Consider the following 23,976-nt stretch of genomic DNA (forward strand, 5'->3'; position numbering starts at 1 on the left):
CTGTAACACATTATCAATAATAAAACACAAAACAAGAACATTTAAATCGCCCTCTATGGTGCCCTTATTGCATAGAACAGTCATGTAAATACAAACAGAGAACTCAGTAGCAAGATTACAGTTGTTGTTTAGTCAACTGTCCGAAGACGGTTTGAACCTCATAAGTAACACCAATGAGGCATCACTCATGAGGCAACTAGGCCTGGAGATAATGGGGTAGGGTGGCCAGTTCCTTTCCCCCTCCAATGCATACATCGCCGATTAGCTACATATTTCACTAATTTGACTTCAGATGCATACAAATAATTATTCTTCCTCCGACACATATCGTCAAGCACAGGTGGAGTTATGGGGGACATGGGAGGGCATTGCACACCTAAACTTGACCGAACTATTCTTTTTCTATTAACGTTAGAAACTATTAAATTCAAAAAATTTTTCTGACTTCTGTTTGTGATTAAGTTTTTGTGCTTAAATTGACGAATTAATGTCTTCAGGCCATGTGTCTGGATTATAATATTTATTTTATATTTCTGAACGTATAAGAATTTCTATACCTCATGTGAGGAATGGAAGCACTGTAATGTTTTTTGTAACAGCTTGTACTGATGTGTTAGAACTTTGCAGGTGTTCAAGCAGCCACATGGAAAAATATGAATAACATACTGCACAACAATGCAGAAAAAAAAATGATACCTGTATAATGTGTAAACTTAAAGACAAGATGAAATAAAATAATTAGAATTTAAGTATATTTCATATGACATCTTGCTTAAAAAAAAAAAACAGATGAAGTAAAAATGTAAAGTTGGTCCACCGCTGTGGAGTAATGGTTAGCACGTCTGGCTAAGGAACGAGCGAGCCCAGGTTCAAATCCTGGTTGGGACAAGTTACTTGGTTGAGGGTTTTCCAGGGTTTTTCCTCAACCAACTGAAGCAGAATTGCTGGGTAATTTTCGGTGTTGGACCTCGGACTCATTTCGCAATCATTAATTCACATATCATCATCCATACCATAGCAAGGGTTAAGTTCACAGTGCGGAGTACTGTACTTGTACAAGAGCGCAGTCGTTCGGCTATCCAATCATTCACAGAATAGGAGTGGTAAGCACAATAAGTCTCAGGCTGCAGTGCAAGTCTTCGGGTCCCTTTTCAGTATAAAAGGAAAAAACAATTGTACCGGTATATTTTGTTACAATTTTACTTTATTTTACAATACCTTTATTGAATGATCATATTACGATATACTGTACCAAGGTCAAGTTATAACGCGGGAAGGTGATAAATGATATCCCTCATAATCTCGTTATATCGGGATTCTATGGTTTTGTTTTGCCCCCCCCCCCCTCCTGGTTCTCTCTCCGCCTATGTGGTCAAGAGAGCTGTACTGCCTGATAATAGATACTGTATATATCAGCCAGAACCTCAATCAGAGGCACTAAAACTTGTATTCTCAAGTTATTTACTATGACATCTTGATGAATAAGAACACTCCAAAATAACAGAAAAGGATTTACCTTTCACATGTTTCCCCGAAGAACTTCAGTAGTATAGACTTGACCAGATTGCCTGTCTAATCTTGATTTTTCACGTTTCCACTCAGCTTTATGGACAGTTCTCCTTCTACCACGATTATTTCCTGCATTATTATTCATATTATCCAAGTTAAGTCAGCTCTCACAACAGTATACATACAAAACAATCCCCAACAATGTGCAAAAATGACAATTTGTTGCATTACATAGTATTACATTGCCTCCTTTAAAGTGCTGCCACTACACTGCGGTAACACGTATTTAAAAAAAATTCGAGCTTGCCAATTTTAGGTATGGAGAGTTTTTAAATGCGTTCTACGGAAAAAGGGCACATCGACCAACGAAACTATAAAAGTCTTTGCGACCAAATATACCCTTCTTCCGCCTACCGCTTCAATAATGCATTTACATTTCGGTAGTTGGTAGTAGTTAATTACCAACATTAATAATAATGAGATGTGTGTGTGTGTGTGTGTGTGTGTGTGTGTGTGTGTATATATATATATATATATATATATATATATATATACACACACACACACACATATATATATATATATATATATATATATATATATATATATATATATGCATGAAGTATTACCAACATTAAAACTCTTGAAACTATAATAGCAGAATCGTTAAAAATGTTAAAATCAGGTTAAAACTCTTTTGTGCGAAGTTGTAAAAGGTTCAACTCCTAGAGCTATTAGTCATAATGAAGTTGGTGCTCCTGACATAACCATGTTTGTTATTTAGATACACGATGCCGTGAGAAAGTAGGTTATGTGTTATCGTTTGTAAAGTTAATGAACTTATTTGTGTTGTTAGTTTTCGATACTGAGCTTCTGACTTCAGTTAAAAATAGTTTTAATGTGTGACGATCAATTTGTATGTGCTGCTTAAAGAAAAGTGATAGACAAATAATATTTATTAGTGACGCCGTTAGTATGTGCTTACTACTACAAAATTTGGTATTAATTATTAAATCATGCCAGGAACAACGTGTTCAGTATCATTTTGCAAAAACAACCACATTCAGACGAGAGGAGACCCTTCTACTAGTCATATAAGGTATCATACATTTCCTAAAGATACAAAAATTAGAAATCAGTGGCTAAAATACTGTCGTAGAGCTGGCTCATGGAATCCAAGCTTTTGTCGTATCTGTTCAGAGCATTTTCGACCTGAAGATTATGAGCGTGATATGCAAGCTGAATTGCTTAATCTTAAACGTCGATCCTCCTTGAAACCCAATGCAGTGCCATCAGTGCCTCCACCATTGGAAATTCTAGAAAAAGAGGCGCTAATGAGAAAGAAAGCAAAGTGCAACAAGAAGGAAAAGGCCACATCAAAGAAAATTCTCTCCAAAGGAGTTAAGACTAAGAGTTCTCCAGTTAATTCCTCTCCTGATTCAAAAAAGACAAAAAATGAATCTGTTAAGTCCCAATGTTCAGATGTACCTGTATTTAGTGAAATCCAAACAGATCAGTTCTCGGAAAGTCAAGATATTACCAATAAAGATGTCTACATAGATAATGACAGTGTAAGAGAATTAATGGAACTTCGAATAGAGAATGCACGTTTGACCGAGAAGTGTAAAGAACTTCACGCTAGTCTTGTAATTGAAATTCAAGAAAAATCAACCCTCTTAGCAAGACTTAAGAGGGCACAGGAAGATATTGAATTTAAAAACCAAATTTTGTTTAGTCAAAGGAAAAGGTTGATGATTTTGAGACGTGAGAAACTAAAAACAGTTTGTACAGCTACATCGCCATAATGTTATCGAATTAAATTGGTGGGTAATTCTCCAGAAGAACTACAACAATGTGTCTTCACAATGTACACATCTCCCTTCATTTCCTCTACTTATTACCAACATAACACACGAGGGCGAATTGCTAGGGAAACAGTCCATATCCCTGGTATTGCGTCCTGGACCTCTCATCTCACATGTTATGTTGGTAATAAGTAGGGAGCGAAGGCAGATGTGCCTTCTTCTGGAGAATTACCAATATAATATATGTATTTAATAAGTTCATACTGATTAAGATGTAAACTAAAATTTGTAATAAGTTTGTGAAGGTGGGTTGATATGTGAATTAGTATTTGGATCCTGCTACATTACATATGTTAATTATACATCATGCTCTATTACTACACTGAGCTGTATTATTTTGTTATTTTTGTCACAGTCAAGCCGAGACTAAACAAAATAAGTACGGTAAATATTTACAAGTGCTGCCAGTGACGATTTTTTTAATGGATTTTATAAGGCATTGGAACAAGTTTTATTTTTTCTGAGAGAGGGCAAGGGCTGTGTATAGGAAAAAAAAATTGATAAAAAAAATTAATTATTAGATGCCACTACCTCACCACTCTCCTCCTCTCTCCTACTTTCATCTCGAGTCACTTATGTTTGATCTGCTTAAAATATTTTGACGTGACTACATCTTTATTGGAGATACAAATGGGAAAAATGTCACATTTTATGTGTGACAAGAAGCAGTGATGTCATGCAGTGATAACAGGTGTCTGCAGCGTACTGCTATCCGATTATACAGGGTGAAAGTGAAATAGCCTTGCAGATTTTCAGAGCGAATAGCTCATGTTGTATGTAACAAAAAACTATATTATCATATTGATGAAAAGATAAGTTTTTTGAGGAAAAAATGTTTTATAACCTCTAATTTGATAACTATTATGAGTAGGATCGTGATTTTTGTTCATATCGATAGGAAAACTAATATTATGTCTACATAGGAAAGTGTGAAATTCTCTGTTCCTACAGCATGTAAAAGTTTCATTAGAGTGATAGATAGTATATATGAAAATCATGTGCTCTACTTCATCTTCATATTTGTGACGTTGGCCACACTGCTCTTCACGTCACATGGCAGCTATTTAAAATTGTCATAAGGTTATGAAAACGTTTAGTATTTTTATACTATTATGTATTATAATAATTATGAATTGATGAATGTACATTACCGTATTCAGTACTAAAAATAAACATTGTACGTATTTCAAAACTTTATTTTAAAATATCTATATGAAAATTATTAAATTTCAACATGGAAAAAAAGTTTGTGCAGTACAGTAATTCTGTGCAGTACAGTAATTCTTTATATAACCTATAAAGATATTTTCCAATTTTCTGGCAAAATCAGTTATCCAGCAGTGGCTTTGTTCCACAGTTGCCGGATACGAGGAATTCTACTGCATTATGTTAGCATCAATCATTTATCATCTATAAAATAGCTTTCGATTACATTTCAAGATACCTACAAAGAAAAAAAATGTCGGATTCATAGGATCTCAACCTAAACGAACCAAGATCCCAATCAATGATGTCAGTTTAGAACAGGTTTCAAATTTTAATTACCTAGGGTGTAATATTACATATGACAACCAAGTGAAGAAACTAAACTCTCCAGATTTTTGCAGCTCCTGTGAACAATGAAACGAATTCTAATGAAAACATTCCAGAAGGAACCAATACTGAAATTTTATAAGACAATAGCGATACCATTGTTAACATATGGAGCCGAAAATTGGGTACTGATCAAGCAACAACACAGAAAAATATGTAGAGGCGGTGGAGATGAGATTATTAAGATCACTTTGCTGGTTACAGATTGAAAAATCAGAAGAGAAATCGTGAAATTCGTGAACAATTACAAATGCAAAGTCTTCTTGACTTCGTAGACTCTTCTAGACAGCAGTGGTACCAACATCTGATCAGAAGGGACGTAAACCGCATTCCTGTATAGATGTTCCTATATCAACCAGTTGGTAGAAAGGATGTTGGTAGGTCCGGAAAGAGATGGAGAGAATAGTTCTGATTTCCTGAAAATGAAACAGGCTTAAAGGCCTAAACCATGATGTATATTATGATGATGATGAATCATTTAATGCTCCTAATCCTCTCACTAAAATTAATAAAATAACCCAAAAAAGTAATGAAGATGTAGTCTTGCAATCAATGGGAATTTAAAAATCTCGTTACTTTTTATACTACAAATAGAAAATTACAATAGTGTACAAAAAATTTGAAAACAAATGGGTCTTCAGTCACTTGAGACGAACCTAGAGAATGATACAACTTACCTTGACTAAAAAGTTATCCCAATTGACTGTATATGAGTTACGGATGATGAATTAGACAGGCCAGTTCAAAAGGGAAACAACTCCAAATTTAAAATTTTAAGGAAACTGCATCTTAGACCTTCATGTTGCTGTGAAAAAAAAAAAAAAAATGCTCTAATTTGAAAAACGTTATTAACAGAATTTGGACTAATTTCGGTGATCCTTGAATTTTTCACAGCATGAAACTTTAAAATGCACATTTCTCAAAACTTTGAATTTTGAGTTGTTTCCCTTTTGAACTGGCCTGTCGTTATGTTATTAGTGAAAAAGGGTCATAAGTGATACCATAACCAACTAATACTAAAGGACAATCCATTTTATTGTGAGGACCTACCCTTTCATGTTCCACCATCAGACGTTCATTTCTATTTCTAGAAAAGATCCTAATCAATCATATGGACTCTGAATGGAAGAGTTGGAGGTGAACTGGGTTGAGAAGGAGCAAATAGGGAAATTTTCTTCTACTTCAGCCAGAAGTTACCTACAATAAAGGAGAAAATGTTTAGTGAATGCTGTGATAATGAATTATTGTGACAATTATAAATCTATAGAAAAGAAACGGTATATTTCAAGTACCCTTTCATCATGATAACAGAAATAATGGTGAGAGTCGATTTGCACCCATTTATTGCCGAGAACCCAAACTTATCTTCTTCCCAAATGATGAATGTAATCTTTACTATGTTTTTTTTTTTTTTAATATAGAAAGAAACTTCCTGCCGCTGAGTTTAAATGTTAGGGCGAACCTTGCCAATCATTAACAAGAGGGGTTAGGGGTGTGCTACTTACTATCGTATATCTGTCTGACAGGATGTTCGTACATGTTAACGTTCTTTGTTATCCTCCCCTCAGTCTAAGCCTGCTTGTAACCTAGTTAAATTCAGTTTTTAAACACGTCATTTGCAATATTACTTTTCATTCAAGATTATAGCTATTGTGGCTGGTGTTGGTATGCTTAATAATTTTCTATTTAATAGATGTTATGGTACAGAACATTACATACACCTAGATACCAAGAAAGTCGTATTTATATGTATTTCCAAAGCGAATATGACAATGCAAGGAATGGAAGACATATAGAAAGAAGGCCTTATACCCAATTTAGATGATATCTTGCTGGGAGCTCACAAAATATGAAACACTACAAATTAAAATTTCACATTCCCCACTGCGGAGAGTACTAAAACCTATTGGATTCCAGCACAGGAAAAACGAGACCAATAAAACATATTTAATGAAACATGGCAACATTGTTGCCCATTGCAACGAATTTTTAAGAACAATGAGAAAAATATAATATATATTTTTATGAAATTATTTTTAATGTAGTTCTGTATTTTGCATTCATACAGGGCTTTCATTTCAAAACTTCCCAGTCTAAATAATTAATTGTTTAAACTGAATTCAATTTAAACAAAAAAACACGTCAGTTTAGATATTGAGGGGAAGTCTGAAACCAAGCTTAATTGCATTTTAGATTTCACCCCTACTTTCAGCCACCCTTTCATTGAAATTTCAAATGGCACCATATATTTTTATATTTAAATATGAAATAGCATTCAGTTGTTTATACAAATCATTCGTTTTCCATATGACAACATAAAGGAAAAGTACCATTTTTTGAAAATGAAATATTAAGGAGCCAATGTATAAATTGTGTTTTCATTTAAATAAAATAAATATTTATTATCATAATATACAGTAAATGTACCAAATAGTTCACAGACTAAGGAAGACTCTTTGCGTAAGAATCTATTGCGACAAACTATATTTATCTCATTCACCCCTGTATTACAAAACTTTAACACATCTTTGTTTTTATACATAAATATAAATAACGATCAATTATCATTATAAATTTCTTTACAGAATTTGATTTTAATTTTGATCATAGCATATCTCAATGAAAGAAATGCTTTTATGTAGGATGCTGAAAGATGAAATAATAATAACAGCTGCTAAATTCAACATTTTAAAATAAAATAAATTAGAGACATTTAACTGGCTGAAGGAAATATCTTCTTACAATGCAGAATGAAAGCAAAGATGGTAAAATACGAAAACAAAATAAATACGAATTTATTTAAGAACCTTGCTCTCCTATACCCTACCAAGGCACATGGGAACTCAAATTAGTTTTAGGTACACTTAGAGAAAGCTGGTGCTTTTAAGTCATTAATTCAGTCTTTAGAGATATGCAGTAATTTTAAGTAGTATTCATATTAGCATGGCGATACAATATTTCTCATTTCTATTGACTTAATTCAGTCTCTCCTAACACTTAAAAAAAGAATGCAAACCTGACATTTTAAGTTTTAATAGTGATTTAATTGTGGGGAAGTTCTCAAGCATTTACACGATGTTTTGAAAGAAATGTCTCCTTATATTTTGTAAACAGAAAGTTGATTCCTCATATTGAACTACTGTCAAGTGGGGTTACTATGGTCTCGGGGGGTTACTACGGTCATAAAAACAAAAATAAGTTCCCTTACCAGATAATGGCACAATTTTATAACATTGTCGGAGTGTATGTATGTATGTATGTATATATATATATTTTTTTTTTCTTCACATGTATATATATATTTTTTTATTTGGTTATTTAACAACGCTGTATCAACTACGAGGTTATTTAGCGTCGATAAGATTGGTAATAGCTAGATGGTATTTGGCGAGATGAGGCCGAGGATGCACCATAGATTACCTGGCATTCACCTTACGGTTGGGGAAAACCTCGGAAAAAACTCAACCAGGTAATAGCCCAAGCAGGGATCGATCCTGCGCCCGAGCACAACTTCAGATCAGCAGGCAAGCACCTTAACCGACTGAGCTACGCCGGTGACCTTTACATGTATTGCCTTTCACAGACTTTTTTTTTATATAATTTGCTTAACATTTGAGGACTATTTTTATTTAACAGACTTATTTTATTTCGTCACGTTTTCTGTAAGAAAACAAAAGTTGGCTAAACTGTTCAATGTCAGAATAAGATTACCACATCAGCGCCAATATGAACTATTGTTGAACCCACAGGAAATATCTGGGATTACAGGTAAAAAGTGTCGAATGTGAAGTGTGCAAAAACTATTTTGTATGGCCTGGAATTCCAGATATTTCTGTGGTAAATGAAAATCACATAGTTCAAATATTGCCACAGTCAGTACACGACAGATGTGGAAAATCTTCTTTCTTAGATTTACTAGTTTCAATTTATGTTAAAACTTATTTACTTATGTAATATTCTACGATTACATTGATTCTGTCTTTATTACCTACTTATGGCTTTTAAGGAACCCGGAGATTCATTGCCGCCATCACATAAGTCTGCCATCGGTCCCTGTCCTGAGCAAGATTAATCCAGTTTCTATCGTATCCCACCTCCCTCAAATCCATTTTAATATTATCCTTCCATCTACATCTCAGTCTCCCCAAAAGTCTTATTCCCTCCTGCCTCCCAACTAACACTCTATATGCGTTTCTGGATTCGCCCATTTGTGCTGCATGCCCTGTCCATCTCAAACATCTGGATTCTGTCTCCATTAGCCTTGCAAAATGTCAAAGTAAATTTTGAGTTGAAAATTTTGTGAAAACTTGATTTCTTTACTGTTAAAAATGAAGCTAAAATAAAGATTAATATATCACTTTGCTCAGAAAAAAAATTCTCTTTATTACCATTATAACCCCACACCTATTCCTAACGTTTTAAGTGGTGTTTCACATTGTAACCATAGTGTCTCCAGATTGGTGGGTGACTATGATCACAATGTAAAATTATTTTGTAGCCACAGTTACTATACTAAAAAATATTTGAAACATCCATAGCATAACTCCTCATTACAACTATGTTCCCAAATTTTTTTCAATTAAATATATAACAAAATACGAGGTGTATTTTTAAAGAACACAAAAAAGTGACCATAGCAACCCCACTTGACAGTACATCTGAAATGCTAGAAACAGTTCCCCCACAGGATGCACTAATAGCTGAATGTGACTCTAGCGTCGACTTTTCATGCTGAAGGCTCAAATCATGTTAAATTTATGGAGGGGAGTGACTGTGTCTGAGACATGTTTCTGAGGGAACTTCTGCTTCCCCTGCCATCTTTCCGTCATTTATTTATTAATAACCTTCATCCTTGATGGTCTGTGATATCCACGACTAATATCTAAGATGACAAAGTGATTTCCAGCTTGGGAGTGTTACTCCTTAAGGGAGCCATCTGGACCAAAATGATTAGTCAAGTATACCCACTACAGGCTAAATAATTGCAACAATATCTCGATTTTCTTTCCTACCAATCACATGACATATTTACACTCAACTTCTCTATCCATGTGTCTGTGTCTGCAACTCACGTGAGGTGTACCTTAGGATACCCTGTCAAATACTGATAAAGTGTTAGTAGGGCCTTTTGTTACAAAATGCAATGTAAGTCGATGTTATATTTGTAACAGTAAATAGAAAATTAAGAAAGACAGATGCAAGCAGATCACTGTTTGAAAAATATTGAGATTCATGCATTGTGTGCAATGTGAACTGTGGCAAGAAGAAAGTATTGTTTCACACCAGTTAAATATTGTTATTCCTTTGAATAGAGTCATTACTTTTTAATATCCACACACACATTCATGGACAAACGAAATTTGGTCAAAAATTTGTAGTCATGAACAAAAGAAATGTGATCTAAAATCTTCAGCGAGTAAGTCAAAGAATGGAACTCCTGAGTACAAAGAGATATCACTGTACCTAAATGCTAAGAACAGCTTGTCACGACTTTTTATACATTTCAAACATCATCATGTTCTTAGTCCCGCTTCTTCATCAGAATCTTCTGCAAGAACTTCATCATACCCTGGCAACATCTCCGAATCGAAAGTAGGTTCAAAGCATCTCTGGAATATATAGCGTATTTTTTTAGAAGGCGGTGGTGGTGGTGTTCCAGGCACAGTATCTTCTTCAGGACTATGTTCTCCATTATCCTGATTACTATTTTCATTAATATCCATTCTCTCTAAGCCTTCACTATCGTTTTCAATAAACTCTTCATGTCTACTGCTTCTGGATGGTCCTGGAACAAGAAAGATTAATATAGAAACAATAATATTACTACAAAAGGCATATTGGTAATGATACTTCAATTTCTTTTCTTACAACTCAGCATTGGTCAGCAACAAAAATTGCTACTCTTATGACATGACAAAGATTTAACTCACATTAACATTAATATATACAATTTCAATGATAAATAGAATTCGTGCTTTTTAGAATTTATAATTTTAAAATTTAGCATTATGAATTGTAACTTTAATCAGTGTAATTTTAACATTTTTTTATTTTCAAATTTAGCATCCGTATTGTAGACTAATGACAGGAAAAAATAAATTAAGAATAATAGGTTACATATTAAATTTTGGGATGAAATCAAACTATAATTTACACACCTGATCAATGTTACATTCGGTTCAGGCATTGAAATTTGACATTACGCATGACCCTAGATCTTCTATCTGTCACAATCAAATTATACCTACTGAAAAATTTTGAAAATTACCCTGCAATTCTGAGTTAAAGAGCTTGCATATTTCCTGGAAGAAACTGTTGCTCTTGTTCATAACCAGGTGAGAATAATTAAGTACTGGAAACTTTTGCAAGCAAGATTTAAATTGTAATACAGTCTCAACCTTGGGGTTTTCATTAACACATTTATCCAGTATATCGTTTATTTGTAATGAAAATAAGACGATCCCTCTAGCATAGTGATCAATTTACAAATTTTTACTGAAATATTTGACATAAACTTGTAGTTTCAGTGAAGCAAACACGTTTCTAGCTATTGTGTTATAATTTCTATTCGTAGAATTCTCGTCAACGCAGAAACTAAAAGCTATTTTTCGGCAGAAAACCATAAATGTATTAAAATTAACTTTTTTTTTTACAACTTCTCATTTATTTCGCAAAAACAAAATCATATCGTATTTTCAAACACTTTCTGCATTTTGTCGCAAATCCAAAAATACTAAATTATCAATGTATAACTCGTAGAAAATTAAAATACTAAGCGGCATATGTATCGGAGCAGTTTGCATTTACTGCTAATGTGAAAAACCACGAACTCTAATGATAAAATGTAATCCAAGATCTCCAAATGGAACTGACATTACCAAATTAAATTATGTTGTTGTTGTTTCCTAATGCCAGGCATGTGACAATAAAGTCATCTGACCTCTTGCACTCCAATATTTTTCAAAGATATTGTCATGGTTAGCCACTGACGCACAGATTTTGAGATGTTCTGAATCCATTTCTTGATTTGAGTTGCACAATGGACAGTTAGGAGACTGATATATTCCAATTCTACGCAGATGCTTGGCCAAACAGTTATGGCCTGTTGCCAATCTAAATGCAGCTACAGACGATTTGAGTGGTAAATCGGGAATCAACTGTGGATTATGATGCATAGAGTTCCATTTTTTCCCTTGAGATTGTGTTATCAAATTTTGTTTGTTGAAGTCTAAGTATGTAGATTTAACAAATCTTTTCACAGAGGAATACATAGATTTAGTAACAGGTCTGTAAGTAGCAGTGCTGCCCTTTTTTGCTAAAGCATCCGGATTCTCGTTGATTATTGATTATATATTCTGTAATTTTGCTATTAACAGTAGTGCATACTGACATGATTTATGACTAATCTCATGCATAACATGAATAATACATCTGCGTGCACAGAATTGTGTAAGTAATACTTCACATATGTTCCTTATGAAATTATATACGTTTTTTATAGTGTCCTACTCAATGCTCAAAGAGACTAAAAGATGAGGATCATAGTAGAAAATAAGGACTCAATAAAGAGACCATTATTCCAATCCTAGCTGGGATGATGATGATGAGGAGGAGAAGAAGGAAGCTGATGATGACAGCAGTGGTGGTAGCGATGGCAGTAGCAATGGCAGTGGTGGTGACGGTATAGTAAATATCTGACAATGATGTAGCTATTTAAGATATAATTTGTGTTCTTAACACTTACCAGCTATTTGCACATCGTGGATATTTTCATTTGAAGTTGCGGACCTCTTCTTGGCAGCACTGTCTTTCTCCATCCGACTAGACTGCTTTGAAGATGCAGAACTTCGCTGTGATGAGTTCAACTGATTGATGGACAGTGGCATCAATGTAGCAAATACGAAGTTCGTCTCAAATGTTGGAGGATTCTTTACTACGAACACTATTGGCCTAAACAAGAAAAGATACAATGTTATCTTAATTTTGTACAGACAAGCATCGTGAATTTAACTGCACATTGAAAGTCACATTTGCTTGGAAAGAATATTTTCGGTACTGGTATTTCAACCATGTAGCTGACATATGATTTCTCTGATATTTCAGGATACTTACATATCCCAACTTCACAATGCCCAAAATTAAGTATACTCACCTCGTCTGTTTTTCTCATTTATGTTCAGACTAGTGGGCAAAGAGAAAGTGCCCAGTCGTTCAGACCTGGTGTGCCTAAACTTAACCTTTCAGTACTCATATACTTTTTTGTAATGTATTCAGTGATAGCTGTCACCCACTTATATTCTTGCTTTAGATAATGAATTTGAACATTCTTTTCAATATGTTGTTGTTTTCTAATGCCAGGCGTTTGACAATAAAGTCATTTGACCTCTTGCACTCCAATATTTTTCAAAGATATTATCATGGCCAGCCACTGAAGCACAGATTTTGAGGTGTTCCGAATCCATTTCTTGGTATGAGTTGCACAATGGGCAGTTAGGGGACTGATATATTCCAATTCTATGCAGGTGTTTGGCCAAACAATCATGGCCTGTTGTAAATCTAAATGCAGCTACAGACGATTTTCGTGGTAAATCGGAAATTAACTGTGGATTATGGTGCAGAGAGTTCCATTTTTTCCCTTGAGATTATGTTATCAAATTTTGTTTGTTGAAGTCTAAGTATGTAGATTTAATAAATCTTTTCACAGAGTAATATCTTTTCAATATGAATTATTACATAAATATGTTTAGATAAATATAATAATAGTTTTGAAACAATTAGTTAATTTATAATTATTAGATAATTATTTATGTTTAAATTTCTGATACTTTCTACATTTACCTACAAAATTAACACTGTAAACACGTTTATAATCTTTGCTTTGTTCTGAAAATCTTTGTATATAATAACTGAATAGCTTGTGTCCTATTTTCCTTGGATTATCCTTCAAAAGTCTTTATTCCTGAATGCTCGTCAAAGAATTTTATTTTACATTTTTAAAATGGCGAGTATTGGACTGTTCGTCATTCATCAGTGTGAAGCCTCTTGTGTAGACCTATTAACCAACAGAGTCGTTGTCCATGTGTTACCTGAACCACGGACTTATCCAATGCAAGTTATAAATCGGGGGGTACACAGGGATCGAAACCGGGTCCGCAAGATTATAAGTTCAGCACACATGCATGGATTGTGGTGTCTTATACCATGAAATCCACCAGCCGTGACTTTGTTGAGAAGATAGTTTGGCAACACTTCATTGGTAATTTTGGTGAATGAGTATGGCACTATTCCATCGACTGATTTTTTTGTCTCTATGTTGTCTCAATAAATTTCGCAAAGTTAACGATGGATTTTAACTGCTTTAAAATTTTTGCCAGAAGAAATCTTATTACTGACCATACATCACAGCTAGTAAGATTTTCAATTGCAGCACACATTTTGAATGGCTGTAAGGTAAATAAAGGCAATACAAGCTTCACTCGATTGCACTTGGCTGAGTCACACTACATTCCTGCGAAAAAATGGCGTCTTTACTGAGAAAACTTAGCACGCCACATTAGAACAGAAGTTAGTTTCTGCATAGCCTCGTATAGTGGAGAGTAAAAATTCCCTAACTCTTGCTTCAAGTTTTTGATTCTGTAGCCAAATATCCAACACACCTACTGTACAAGAATTTTATTGTAAGTTGAAAAATTATCTCACCTTCCACCTGTTTCAAAATTCGCTGTAATAGGAAGACTGACTGCTTCGGCAAACATTAACAGAGCTCTGAATTCTCTTAAACAGAATGTAACAGAAGTATCCACTCCAATGCTATAATGGTCAAATTCTCCTGCTTCCAAACACAGCTCCGTTCGGACTGACTTCTTCAGCTCTTAAACAATCATAACAATTTTCAAGATAAAATATTGTAAACAAATAAACAACTAAAGAAATATATAAATTACGAAGATATGTCAACATATCTGGCTTCCATAAACTACAGAGTGCTCAGTAGGAAACAGATTTTGCTTAGGTAGATGCTGTTGGCCTTTACTATTATACTGTAGATCAAACACGAGTGTCAAGGAAAATGTGTACATTTCCCCTGGATCGAGTGTAAGAAGGTTTTGTGTTGTGAACGCAACAGAACAGCGAATTTTAATTTATGATACAAAAACTATCATGCTATATTTCCATCAGTCGACAGTTCCAATGCTTATTATAAGGTAAGCTAATAAATTACATCTGTAAAGTAATGTGTAAGTTGCGAGATTTTATAGCCAAAATGCAACGTGCTGATTCACCATTAACTGGCTGTTTCTTCCCCATGTCACTTTTCAAATGGTGCCTAGATAAGCACAACCTGTTTTCAGATTTACACCCATCTTGGTTATTAATTTGAATATTACAATGCCGAGAAATATCATGCTTCATGAACAATCCTTCTGATATCCCTTTAAAGCAGTGGTACTCACTAGAAGTTAAAAGAGAGCCAAAAGTGAGAAATAGTAATTTCCTGAGACCCGCAATGGATTTCACAGTACTGAATATTAACTAAATGCGCGGATTTTTAATTATTACATTATTTGGCCTATTATAATCATTATTAAATTAACAGAACTAACACATTTTACTAGCCACTGGCATAGCTTAATCGGCTAAGACACTTGCCTGGAGTAGCAGTCGGGCGATTACCTGGTTGGGATTTTTTCCGAGGTTTTCCCCAACCATAAGGCATATAACAGGTAATCCATGGCGAATCCTCGCCCTCATCTCACTAACACCAATTCCATCGACACTAAATAACCTCGTTATCAATATAGCATCATTAAATAATCAAGACCATAACTTTTTATTTCTGAGAGGAAAATGAAGCATTATAGACTGATTTTTGTAAAGCTATAAAAAAATTCTGCAGTTTTAGATACATATACTGAACAATACAATGTAAGGTCTGAAGGCTGTGCCTTCCATTTCTTCTGTCTGTCGCACTATTTAAGCAATGGCTTGGGAATAATCATTCTCAGTTCCTTATATCTTTATATCTATCGAAAAAAAATCCAACCCTGTTTCTCATTTCAGATATTCTGAGTTCTCAGCTAATAAACTTAAAATATTGTTGAATATTCTGTGAACTAGCATATTTTTCTCACTGAAATTTACATCTTATAGAGGAGAAATTATAACAGGAAAAATGCAAGTTTCACAGATGTTATTCTGAATGCAGTGTGCCATTAAAATCATGTGTTACAATATAGTTCAGAAAGTGGTGAGAATAAAGGCATGCAGCAGATTTGAGAATGTGAAGTGTTGCCTTAACTTTGCATCAGCAATGCCAGCCATGCGATATTTTTAACCCTGATGTATATATACGATAATACTTATAGAATAATGCGATAATTTTCGTTAATAATATTATTATTCCTCTCAATTCATTCCACTCTGATTTCCATAGGAAGAAATTATATCATAACTGAAACACATTTGAGTTTATTCTAATCTTTTGATAATCTCTGGACAAACGTTTTAAATCTGTCCTTCTTTCAGTTAAGATTCCCAGAGAACCTGGATTGTTTCCCAGCCAGTATTATAAGTTTGCATCATATTTGCTAATCAGTTAATCACAATAGTCTGTTCGTAGCTGCTGTCGGTGCTTCTTCTGTGTGAGAAGTGATTGAAAGTTTATTTAATATTGTGTAAAGTTTTGACAGTATGACATTGTTATTAATATTGTATGCTTGCGATAATTTTTCGGAAAATCTGATAATTTTTATACTACAACTCCATAATTTTCTGTTTAGATGTTGACAACGCTGCTTTGCACTCTATTTAGGTACTACAATATATTAAGTACAATAACAAAAGCATACCTACCACTGTCATCTTCAGCATAATTGCGGAGGTGCATCTTTTGAGGTGTCACAATAAGTGTAATTTCTGGTGTATTTGCTTGAAAATTCATGAGACCAAATGACATAACTTTAGGTTGGACCATAAACCGATTTGGCACCATATCTTTACTATAAACTGCTTCTAACGTTTCACATTCTATAATGGGCAGGTAGTGAGTCTTGACAATGCCGTGGTAACACTGAAATTCGAAGATCAACTTTACGCCATCAGGCTCCAAGCGAATCTGGCATGCTTCAACTTGCTTATCCATGTGTCCTGGTGATTTGAAGACCGCCAAGCATGACTGAAGAACATGGGAACAAAAATTACATCAAATATGATAAAATAAACATATTCCCTATTACCCTATTCCCTATTACAATTCAACAGTACCTACTTTCATATGGAGAGACTAAGGTATTACCTTCATCGATACCTTGCAAGTAACATCATCTTGACTATCTGTATGTTCGTAGTTGTAGTACGAGAAAAAGTTCTCGGAAAATGTGAAAGATGCGTATGCAGACTTCGCCGAGCTGACAGCACGAAATGATATCTTTGAAGGTTCGGGCTCGACATATAATTCATCTCCAATCCGGCATAAAGCATGGATAGCACGACCTAGAACTAACATAAAAAAATTGCGGTAGCTATGTAGTAAGCATCGGCCAGGCCACCTTCCGCAATAGAGGTCCAGGGCACATGTACATTACCAAATATGTCTTACACATCTGTCTTCATTAAATCTTCAAAGTTTTCTTATAACTGACACATTGTCAGCCTCTTTACACTCTAAAGGGACTTCTATTGCGGGAAGATATTTCCTGGCTGATGCTTACTACAGAATTACCAAATTTGCAAGTTCAAGTCTGAATTCTTGCTTCTAAAGCACTCATATTTTTAGTTTCTATAACCATGTAGGGTACACCCTAATATGTTTTAGGCCTATATTTGTAATAAATATTCTTACCTTTAACATTTAATCCAGGAATTATACACTTCATATCTTGATGAATGAACACTACATGTCTAGAAACAACAAAGAACTTATAACAAATTTCGTCACAGGTATGTAGTTAAAAGTTGAGGTTATGTAAATAAGATAATTACCGATAGTTTTTCTGTATGCACTAACGTTAGTTTGTCAACTTGAACTACGCTTTATTACTACATTAAAAAGCTCTAAATGTTCAAATTGAACCAATTTTCTGTCATGCATTTATTATCTTCAATTCTTTCTAACATGGACTTCACTAGAATGTTGTCTGAACTCTGAACCACTGAAAAAGTTTTTGAAAAAAAAAAATTATTGAAGTATTGCCATTATGATATTATTTCAGTTACAAACACAGATAGCTGCGAGTTCTTAAAATAATGCTCATCGTTATTCAAATTATTTGATAATTTATTACATGCCACTTTTAAACTACCATTATGTTCATATAATCCCTCCATTCCAAAACAAAACACATTCTCATTCAAGTTGGTAACAATGTCCTCCATGTGCTAATAGCTTCGTGTTAATAACAGCAGATGGCACGTTTATTCATTTATGTAGTTTATATCCGTGAAGTGTCAAGAGGTGTTAATATATCAGGCAGGGAAGGAGTAATTTCAAGAAAATTAGATTTTAAGACTAATCATCAAGACACTGATGCGGCAAACTAACACCTTTTTGTGACAGTTTTTTCATAAAGTATCAGTGAAGTCTGATTGTAACCTATTTGAGCAACATCGCCCCTTCAGTACAACCAACATAATTAGGATTACACCGCAATGGTATGTGAGAAAATTGTATGAATATTTCATGTAATATATGTTGTTATTATTAAACTTATAATATTAAAAACATACTTTCTTTTCAGTTAGTGCTGGTGCTTGGAGATTTGCACATTCCGCATAGATGTAGTAGTTTACCAGCGAAATTCAAGAAACTTTTAGTACCTGGAAGGATTCAGCACATACTTTGCACTGGAAATCTATGTACCAAAGAATCATATGACTATTTGAAAACACTGGCTAGTGATGTTCATGTAGTTAGAGGAGACTTTGACGAGGTAACTAATATAATTAATAATTATATCTGTGGAAATTAAAACAAAAACATTCCAGCCCCATTCAGTGATCGGAACTTTATATACAGTACATTAAAAAGCATCAAGTAGGCCTAATTTAGTGACACTGATTTGAAATTTAACTCAAGTTTCATTTTTCATTTTATTTATTGTATGCCACAGATCTTACATTAGCATTGAAGATTTAAGATGTGGAACAAGTCGAGAGGTACACAATTTTTTGGCGAGATGAAGTGAGGCCGAGGATTCGCCATGGTTTACCTAACATTTGCCTTATGATTGGAAAAAAAAACCGAAAAAACCCAACCAGGTAGTCAGCTCAAGTAGGAATCCATTCCCAAACCCGAGCATAGTCCAGATCAGCAGGCAAGCGATTCTGCCGACTGAGCTACAAAAAATAAGTACAATATTATCAGCGATAACCCTGTCATTTTATTAATTACGGTGTTGGCAGAACTTTGAATTGAGGTTATAGTTCATATTGATATTCATTCATTCATTCGTTGTTTTCTGCGCAAGCCCTTCACTGCAAACCCAGCATTCTCCAAATATGTCTGTCTTATTTTGAACTTTAAATTTGGTTGTTTTAAAGAGTGTAGCTAGCATGTAACAGATGAGATCTAGCTGGCGAAATTTTGATTATTAATTAATCTGTAACTGTTTTTAGTGACGTTTATATATTGCTACAGCAATTGCACATCTATTTCGCTTCCCAGATTTTAGTATTTTTGTTTGAGATTTCGTTACCTGAATCTCACATGTTAAATGTTAGTTGCTTTCTGGTAAGATTCTCCTAAATTTTATGTTGTTTTTAACTAATGCTGAGTTCTTGGAAATAAAGCCATTAACTCTATATGCGCTAGAGGCGACAACCCCCATTTCTACAATATGCAATAAACCTGTGGCTTATAAAGAAATTTGAGTTAGTAACTTTACTTTATAGCTATGATAATATTGAAGTCCTGATTTCCTGTGCTTTCTGTAAGCAATAATGTCTATGCTCTTAGCCTATAAATAACATATTTTGGATTCTCCATATTTTATACTTATTCGAAAGACATAAATTTCATCCCAGAGACAAACTGTTGTATTTAAAATGTATACCATTGTTAAATCTCTGAAAAGGTGCTGGAATAATGTCAGACCATTGTTGCGCTCAGATACACAATAATTACAATATAAACATACCAAGACAGTAGGAAAGAAAGTAATTCTTATTGGAGGAAAACATTAATGTTGCTATTCTCCATTGCAAATCTCCTGTATATAACCTTCAACGGCTTCATGGCTCCCTCAGATTAGAAGAGTACAGCGTTGCCTAATAAAGGAGTTTTGCTATCAAAGGAGACATTGGAGGTCGGACATTAATGGGCGCGCTTCCGAACAGGGGCAGCGGCATTTCCCCTAAGGTTAGAGCTCAGTTTAGGTGTGTGTGTATTAATCGAAAAAAATGTCATATAAACATGCGTCCTATCTTCAATATTTTCTAGCCCCTAATTTTCGATTAATACATACACACCTAAACTGAGCTCTAACCTTAGGGGAAATGCCGCTGCCCCTGTTTGGAAGCGCGCCCCAGAAAAAAACACACACTCGACATATTCTTATGATTCTCCCTTCGTTTCTATATGTTGCACAAGAAGCAGATCATTTCTCGTTCGTGTGAAGGAATATTTCTGTTGCACCATGCCATTGAGTAAAGCAAGTAGTAGTGATAAATGAGACAAAAGGTTGTGTTTTACGATAACAGAGAATTGATATTTAGAGATTACGAGTTTTTTTTAATATACCATCAATCTTTCTTTTAACAGAAAGAATATTAAGGCTTGAGTCTTTCGCCGAGCGAAAAGCTCCTTTAGCGTGCCATAACTCTGAAACCTGTCAAGATTTTGAAGAGCGTCAACTTTTAAAACCAATTTCTATTCTTGCTCAACATTACTCTCACTTCGACCTCTCCCTCATCTAAAGTGAAAAATAAAATAGTTTGCCGCTTACCATCTTTTGAAGGTGTAACTTAAATGTCTATTTTGAACAGATCACTTCGAAGTTACTGTTTTTTTTTTATCTCTCTTTTGAAAAAAAGATTTTGATTTCGAATTTTTTTCTATGCTTTCCTTAGGCATTGCTTTCAATCATAAAAATTACAGCGCGATTGATTGACTATCGCAGGAGCTACGACATGATAAATGTTAACAAGGCCAGAAAATGGTAATCTCCTTCCTCTCGCTCCAGTATCGCCATCATTCTCTCACACAAGCCAGCGTTATTACAATGCCACAGTGATCTTTTATTGGGTCTTGTCATATGCAGGAGATTAGCCGCTGGGAGTAGTATATAGTACATAATGTTCTTTTTATATTTTTTCAGAATCTCAACTATCCCGAACAGAAAGTTGTAACTGTTGGACAGTTTCGAATTGGTTTATGCCATGGACATCAGGTAGTGCCATGGGGGGAACCAGACTCTCTTGCCCTCATTCAGAGGCAATTGGATGTCGATATCCTCATCTCTGGCCACACTCATAAGTTCGAGGCATATGAACAGGAAAACAAATTCTATATTAACCCAGGATCAGCCACTGGAGCCTACAACCCCCTTGACACGTAAGTCATTCAGTACAAGATAATTACCACCCATCTAACCTATACAGTATTCAAAGTAACTACTACTCTTCATGTAAACAAATATTGGTACACATACACACGATATAAGTAGTTCCATGAAGATATAATAAAATTCTTTCAGCTGTAATTATTTTGGCAAGATAATAATAAAGTAGAAAAACTCTTGTATCTACTGTCAGATCCCCCACGACAGCAGATGTCAATGTGAAGCAACCAATTGTAGTACACTCTGGTGTGTGTGCGTGCCAACAGTTATCTCTTAATTAAGTCAGTGAATACTGGTGTATTATGTCTGCTAATTTCAAAATGCTTTAAGAAAATGCCTGTTCTGAACTGTATTTGAATCAGATATGCTTAAATAAAAAGTTAGTAATTTAGCGAAAGTTACTACTTTATTGTTCACATACGTGAAATTCTCAAATTATTGAGGAAAACAAACCATAGTGAAGCTAAGAAGAACTTCTTCAAACCTTATTGATTGTACTGTCTACCATGTGTATATTTGTTATAGATAGTAACATATTTTTTTAACGTAAATCATTTTACATCTTATTACACAACTTTTAACACTGTATCACTTCGAAATATGTATGATAAGAACTTTCTTGTGTTATATATTATTAACGTACCTTGTTAACATGTTTCGACCTATTTTCGGTCATCTTCGGAACTGGTCGTTGTTGGTCTTGGCGCCTCTTGTTTCCTCAGTTCCGAAGATAACCGAAAATAGGTCGAAACATGTTAACAAGGTACATTGTCCACACCTGTGGAGTAACGGTCAGCGCGTCTGGCCGCGAAACCAGGTGGGCCGGGTTCGAATCCCAGTTGGGTAAAGTTACCTGGTTGAGGTTTTTTCCAGGGTTTTCCCTCAACCCAATACAAGCAAATGCTGGGTAACTTTCGGTGCTGGACCCCGGACTCATTTCACCGGCATTATCACCTTCATCTCATTCAGACGCTAAATAACCTAGATGTTGATACAGCGTCGTAAAATAACCCACTAAAAAAATAAACAAGGTACATTAATAATATATAACACAAGAAAGTTCTAATCATACATATTCCGAAGTAAATCATTTCTTTGTGTTGTAGAACAATTTTAAAATTGAATGATATGTATATTACTTGTAGTTTTGTATAGGTTTTCTTGAGTTTGTTGAATTTTAGAGACTCTAAACACAGCTGCAGTAAACAAAAAGTATCTTACTAATATAATATATTGTGTAATAATTTAGATTAAAAACAGCTTGTTTGGAAAATACTTCATTTTTTCATTATAACATACTTTTCAAAATAAAGTATAAATGATATTATTTTCTGAGATTTCTCTGTACTAAATTAAACCGAGAGAATATCAAGCTGTGGAGCACTTTCTGTCTTTGTAGGAAAATGAATTCTATTAGAGGTGGGAACAAGCCAACATGCTAAAACTCCGTGATTTTTTTGGCATTGTGATGTATTGAGTATTGTTTCTTGATTGCAGGTCAATAATACCATCCTTTGTCTTGATGGACATACAGAGTTCAACTGTTGTGACGTACGTGTACCAGCTAGTTGGAGATGAGGTTAAAGTTGAAAGAATTGAGTACAAGAAGAGTTAAGTCAACAGAAGTTGAAAATCGGTTTATAAATATTTGCAGTTGGTTACAAACCAATGTCTATTATTGTATTCTGTAATTCATGAAAATAAATTCCATTATATATAATATATATATGCAGTGTAATATCAGTGTTAAGCATTTATGAACAGATTTCATTGTGAATATATGTAAAGATTGCTTTTATAGAAACTTCTGTAATTAGTAATAAAGAAATCTGTGATTTTTCAAACATTCCTGAACAGTTTATTGTCCCCAATAGCAATATGTAAGGATATATTGTGTTTTGACCTTTCATAGCTTATGTCTCCCACAATAATGGAATGATTGCTAATAATGAACCTAGTCACATCTTTCAAGACAAAGTCTAATGCTTGGAAGACAAAAATGCTGGCATTAATAATTTAAAATCCCCAAACACAGGAAGGGTTACTGGGTCTCCTATATTTCCTTGGTTTTCACATATTTCACACATTTTCTCCAGACTTCGGGCTCACATATTATGGAATATTTCTTCCGTATTTTATAAATTTAGAAATGTTTTATGTGTTTATTAAAAATTTTCACCAAAACTTTCCATGTACTCAGTCTTATTTTTGTTCATATTCAACATTTTCTGTATATCATTTTTCCCTCTTATGTTAGTAAGCTTCCATTGTATAAGTTTCATCTCCCAAAAGAAGTTGTCACAGCTACTCTGCTTGCCTGCTTTTGTACTGTACAGCATTATTTCTATGTTGCAAGAAACATATTTGCAGTGTTTATACTTTACTGTTGATTTATTCCATCATGGTTAGGAAAAGTGGCCAATAATTCAGGATCCAATATCCTCTCTGAATGA

At 34.3% G+C, this 23,976-nt stretch overlaps 2 protein-coding genes and 1 long non-coding RNA gene across 7 annotated transcripts in view; 1 reads left to right on the plus strand and 2 right to left on the minus strand.

The window, feature by feature from the left end:
• LOC138701146 (uncharacterized) overlaps positions 1 to 1,991 on the minus strand; it is a 228,951-nt gene extending 226,960 nt beyond the window's left edge. The window contains exon 1 of the long non-coding RNA XR_011332458.1: positions 1,517 to 1,991. This is a non-coding gene — a long non-coding RNA (uncharacterized lncRNA). The remainder of the gene's footprint in view (positions 1 to 1,516) is intronic.
• Positions 1,992 to 6,028: 4,037 nt separating this feature from the next.
• On the minus strand, positions 6,029 to 18,341 carry Rad9 (cell cycle checkpoint control protein Rad9). 5 transcript variants are annotated; one of them, XR_011332459.1, is made up of 7 exons: positions 17,809 to 18,279; positions 17,263 to 17,465; positions 16,821 to 17,142; positions 14,667 to 14,838; positions 12,712 to 12,917; positions 10,431 to 10,752; positions 6,029 to 6,164 (listed from the first exon to the last, which is right to left on the minus strand). XR_011332459.1 is itself a non-coding variant. In XM_069827757.1 (7 exons), exons 2-7 carry the CDS (start codon positions 17,840 to 17,842, stop codon positions 10,481 to 10,483), a joined length of 1,209 nt encoding a protein of 402 aa, XP_069683858.1. In that variant the 5' UTR covers positions 17,843 to 17,867; positions 18,269 to 18,341; the 3' UTR covers positions 7,310 to 10,480. The 5 variants fall into 5 exon arrangements, 4 of the variants coding, with proteins under 4 accessions (XP_069683858.1, XP_069683855.1, XP_069683857.1 ...); XM_069827757.1 differs by lacking the exon at positions 6,029 to 6,164 and having other exon boundaries at positions 7,310 to 10,752; positions 17,809 to 17,867; positions 18,269 to 18,341; XM_069827754.1 differs by lacking the exon at positions 6,029 to 6,164 and having other exon boundaries at positions 7,310 to 10,752; positions 17,809 to 17,867; positions 17,949 to 18,279.
• A 56-nt stretch (positions 18,342 to 18,397) lies between these two features.
• Positions 18,398 to 23,369, plus strand: Vps29 (vacuolar protein sorting 29). Its single transcript, XM_069827758.1, has 4 exons — positions 18,398 to 18,617; positions 18,704 to 18,895; positions 21,281 to 21,516; positions 23,021 to 23,369. Exons 1-4 carry the CDS (start codon positions 18,615 to 18,617, stop codon positions 23,136 to 23,138), a joined length of 549 nt encoding a protein of 182 aa, XP_069683859.1. The 5' UTR covers positions 18,398 to 18,614; the 3' UTR covers positions 23,139 to 23,369.
• Positions 23,370 to 23,976: the final 607 nt, after the last annotated feature.

This window comes from Periplaneta americana, chromosome 6 (assembly GCF_040183065.1).
Source record: "Periplaneta americana isolate PAMFEO1 chromosome 6, P.americana_PAMFEO1_priV1, whole genome shotgun sequence".
NCBI lineage: Eukaryota > Metazoa > Arthropoda > Insecta > Blattodea > Blattidae > Periplaneta > Periplaneta americana.

Excerpts from the sequence above, each read along its gene's own strand:
- Vps29 (XM_069827758.1), top strand. Across the intron at positions 18,896-21,280 it reads TTAGAGGAGACTTTGACGAG|AATCTCAACTATCCCGAACA; the intron begins GTAACTAATATA and ends ATATTTTTTCAG. Across the intron at positions 21,517-23,020 it reads GCCTACAACCCCCTTGACAC|GTCAATAATACCATCCTTTG; the intron begins GTAAGTCATTCA and ends TCTTGATTGCAG.
- Rad9 (XM_069827757.1), bottom strand. The coding sequence starts at position 17,842 with ATGAAGTGTATAATTCCTGGATTAAATGTTAAAG. Across the intron at positions 14,839-16,820 it reads TTATGCTGAAGATGACAGTG|AGCTGAAGAAGTCAGTCCGA; the intron begins GTAGGTATGCTT and ends TGATTGTTTAAG. Across the intron at positions 12,918-14,666 it reads AATTTTGAAACAGGTGGAAG|GCCAATAGTGTTCGTAGTAA; the intron begins GTGAGATAATTT and ends TTTCTTGTTTAG.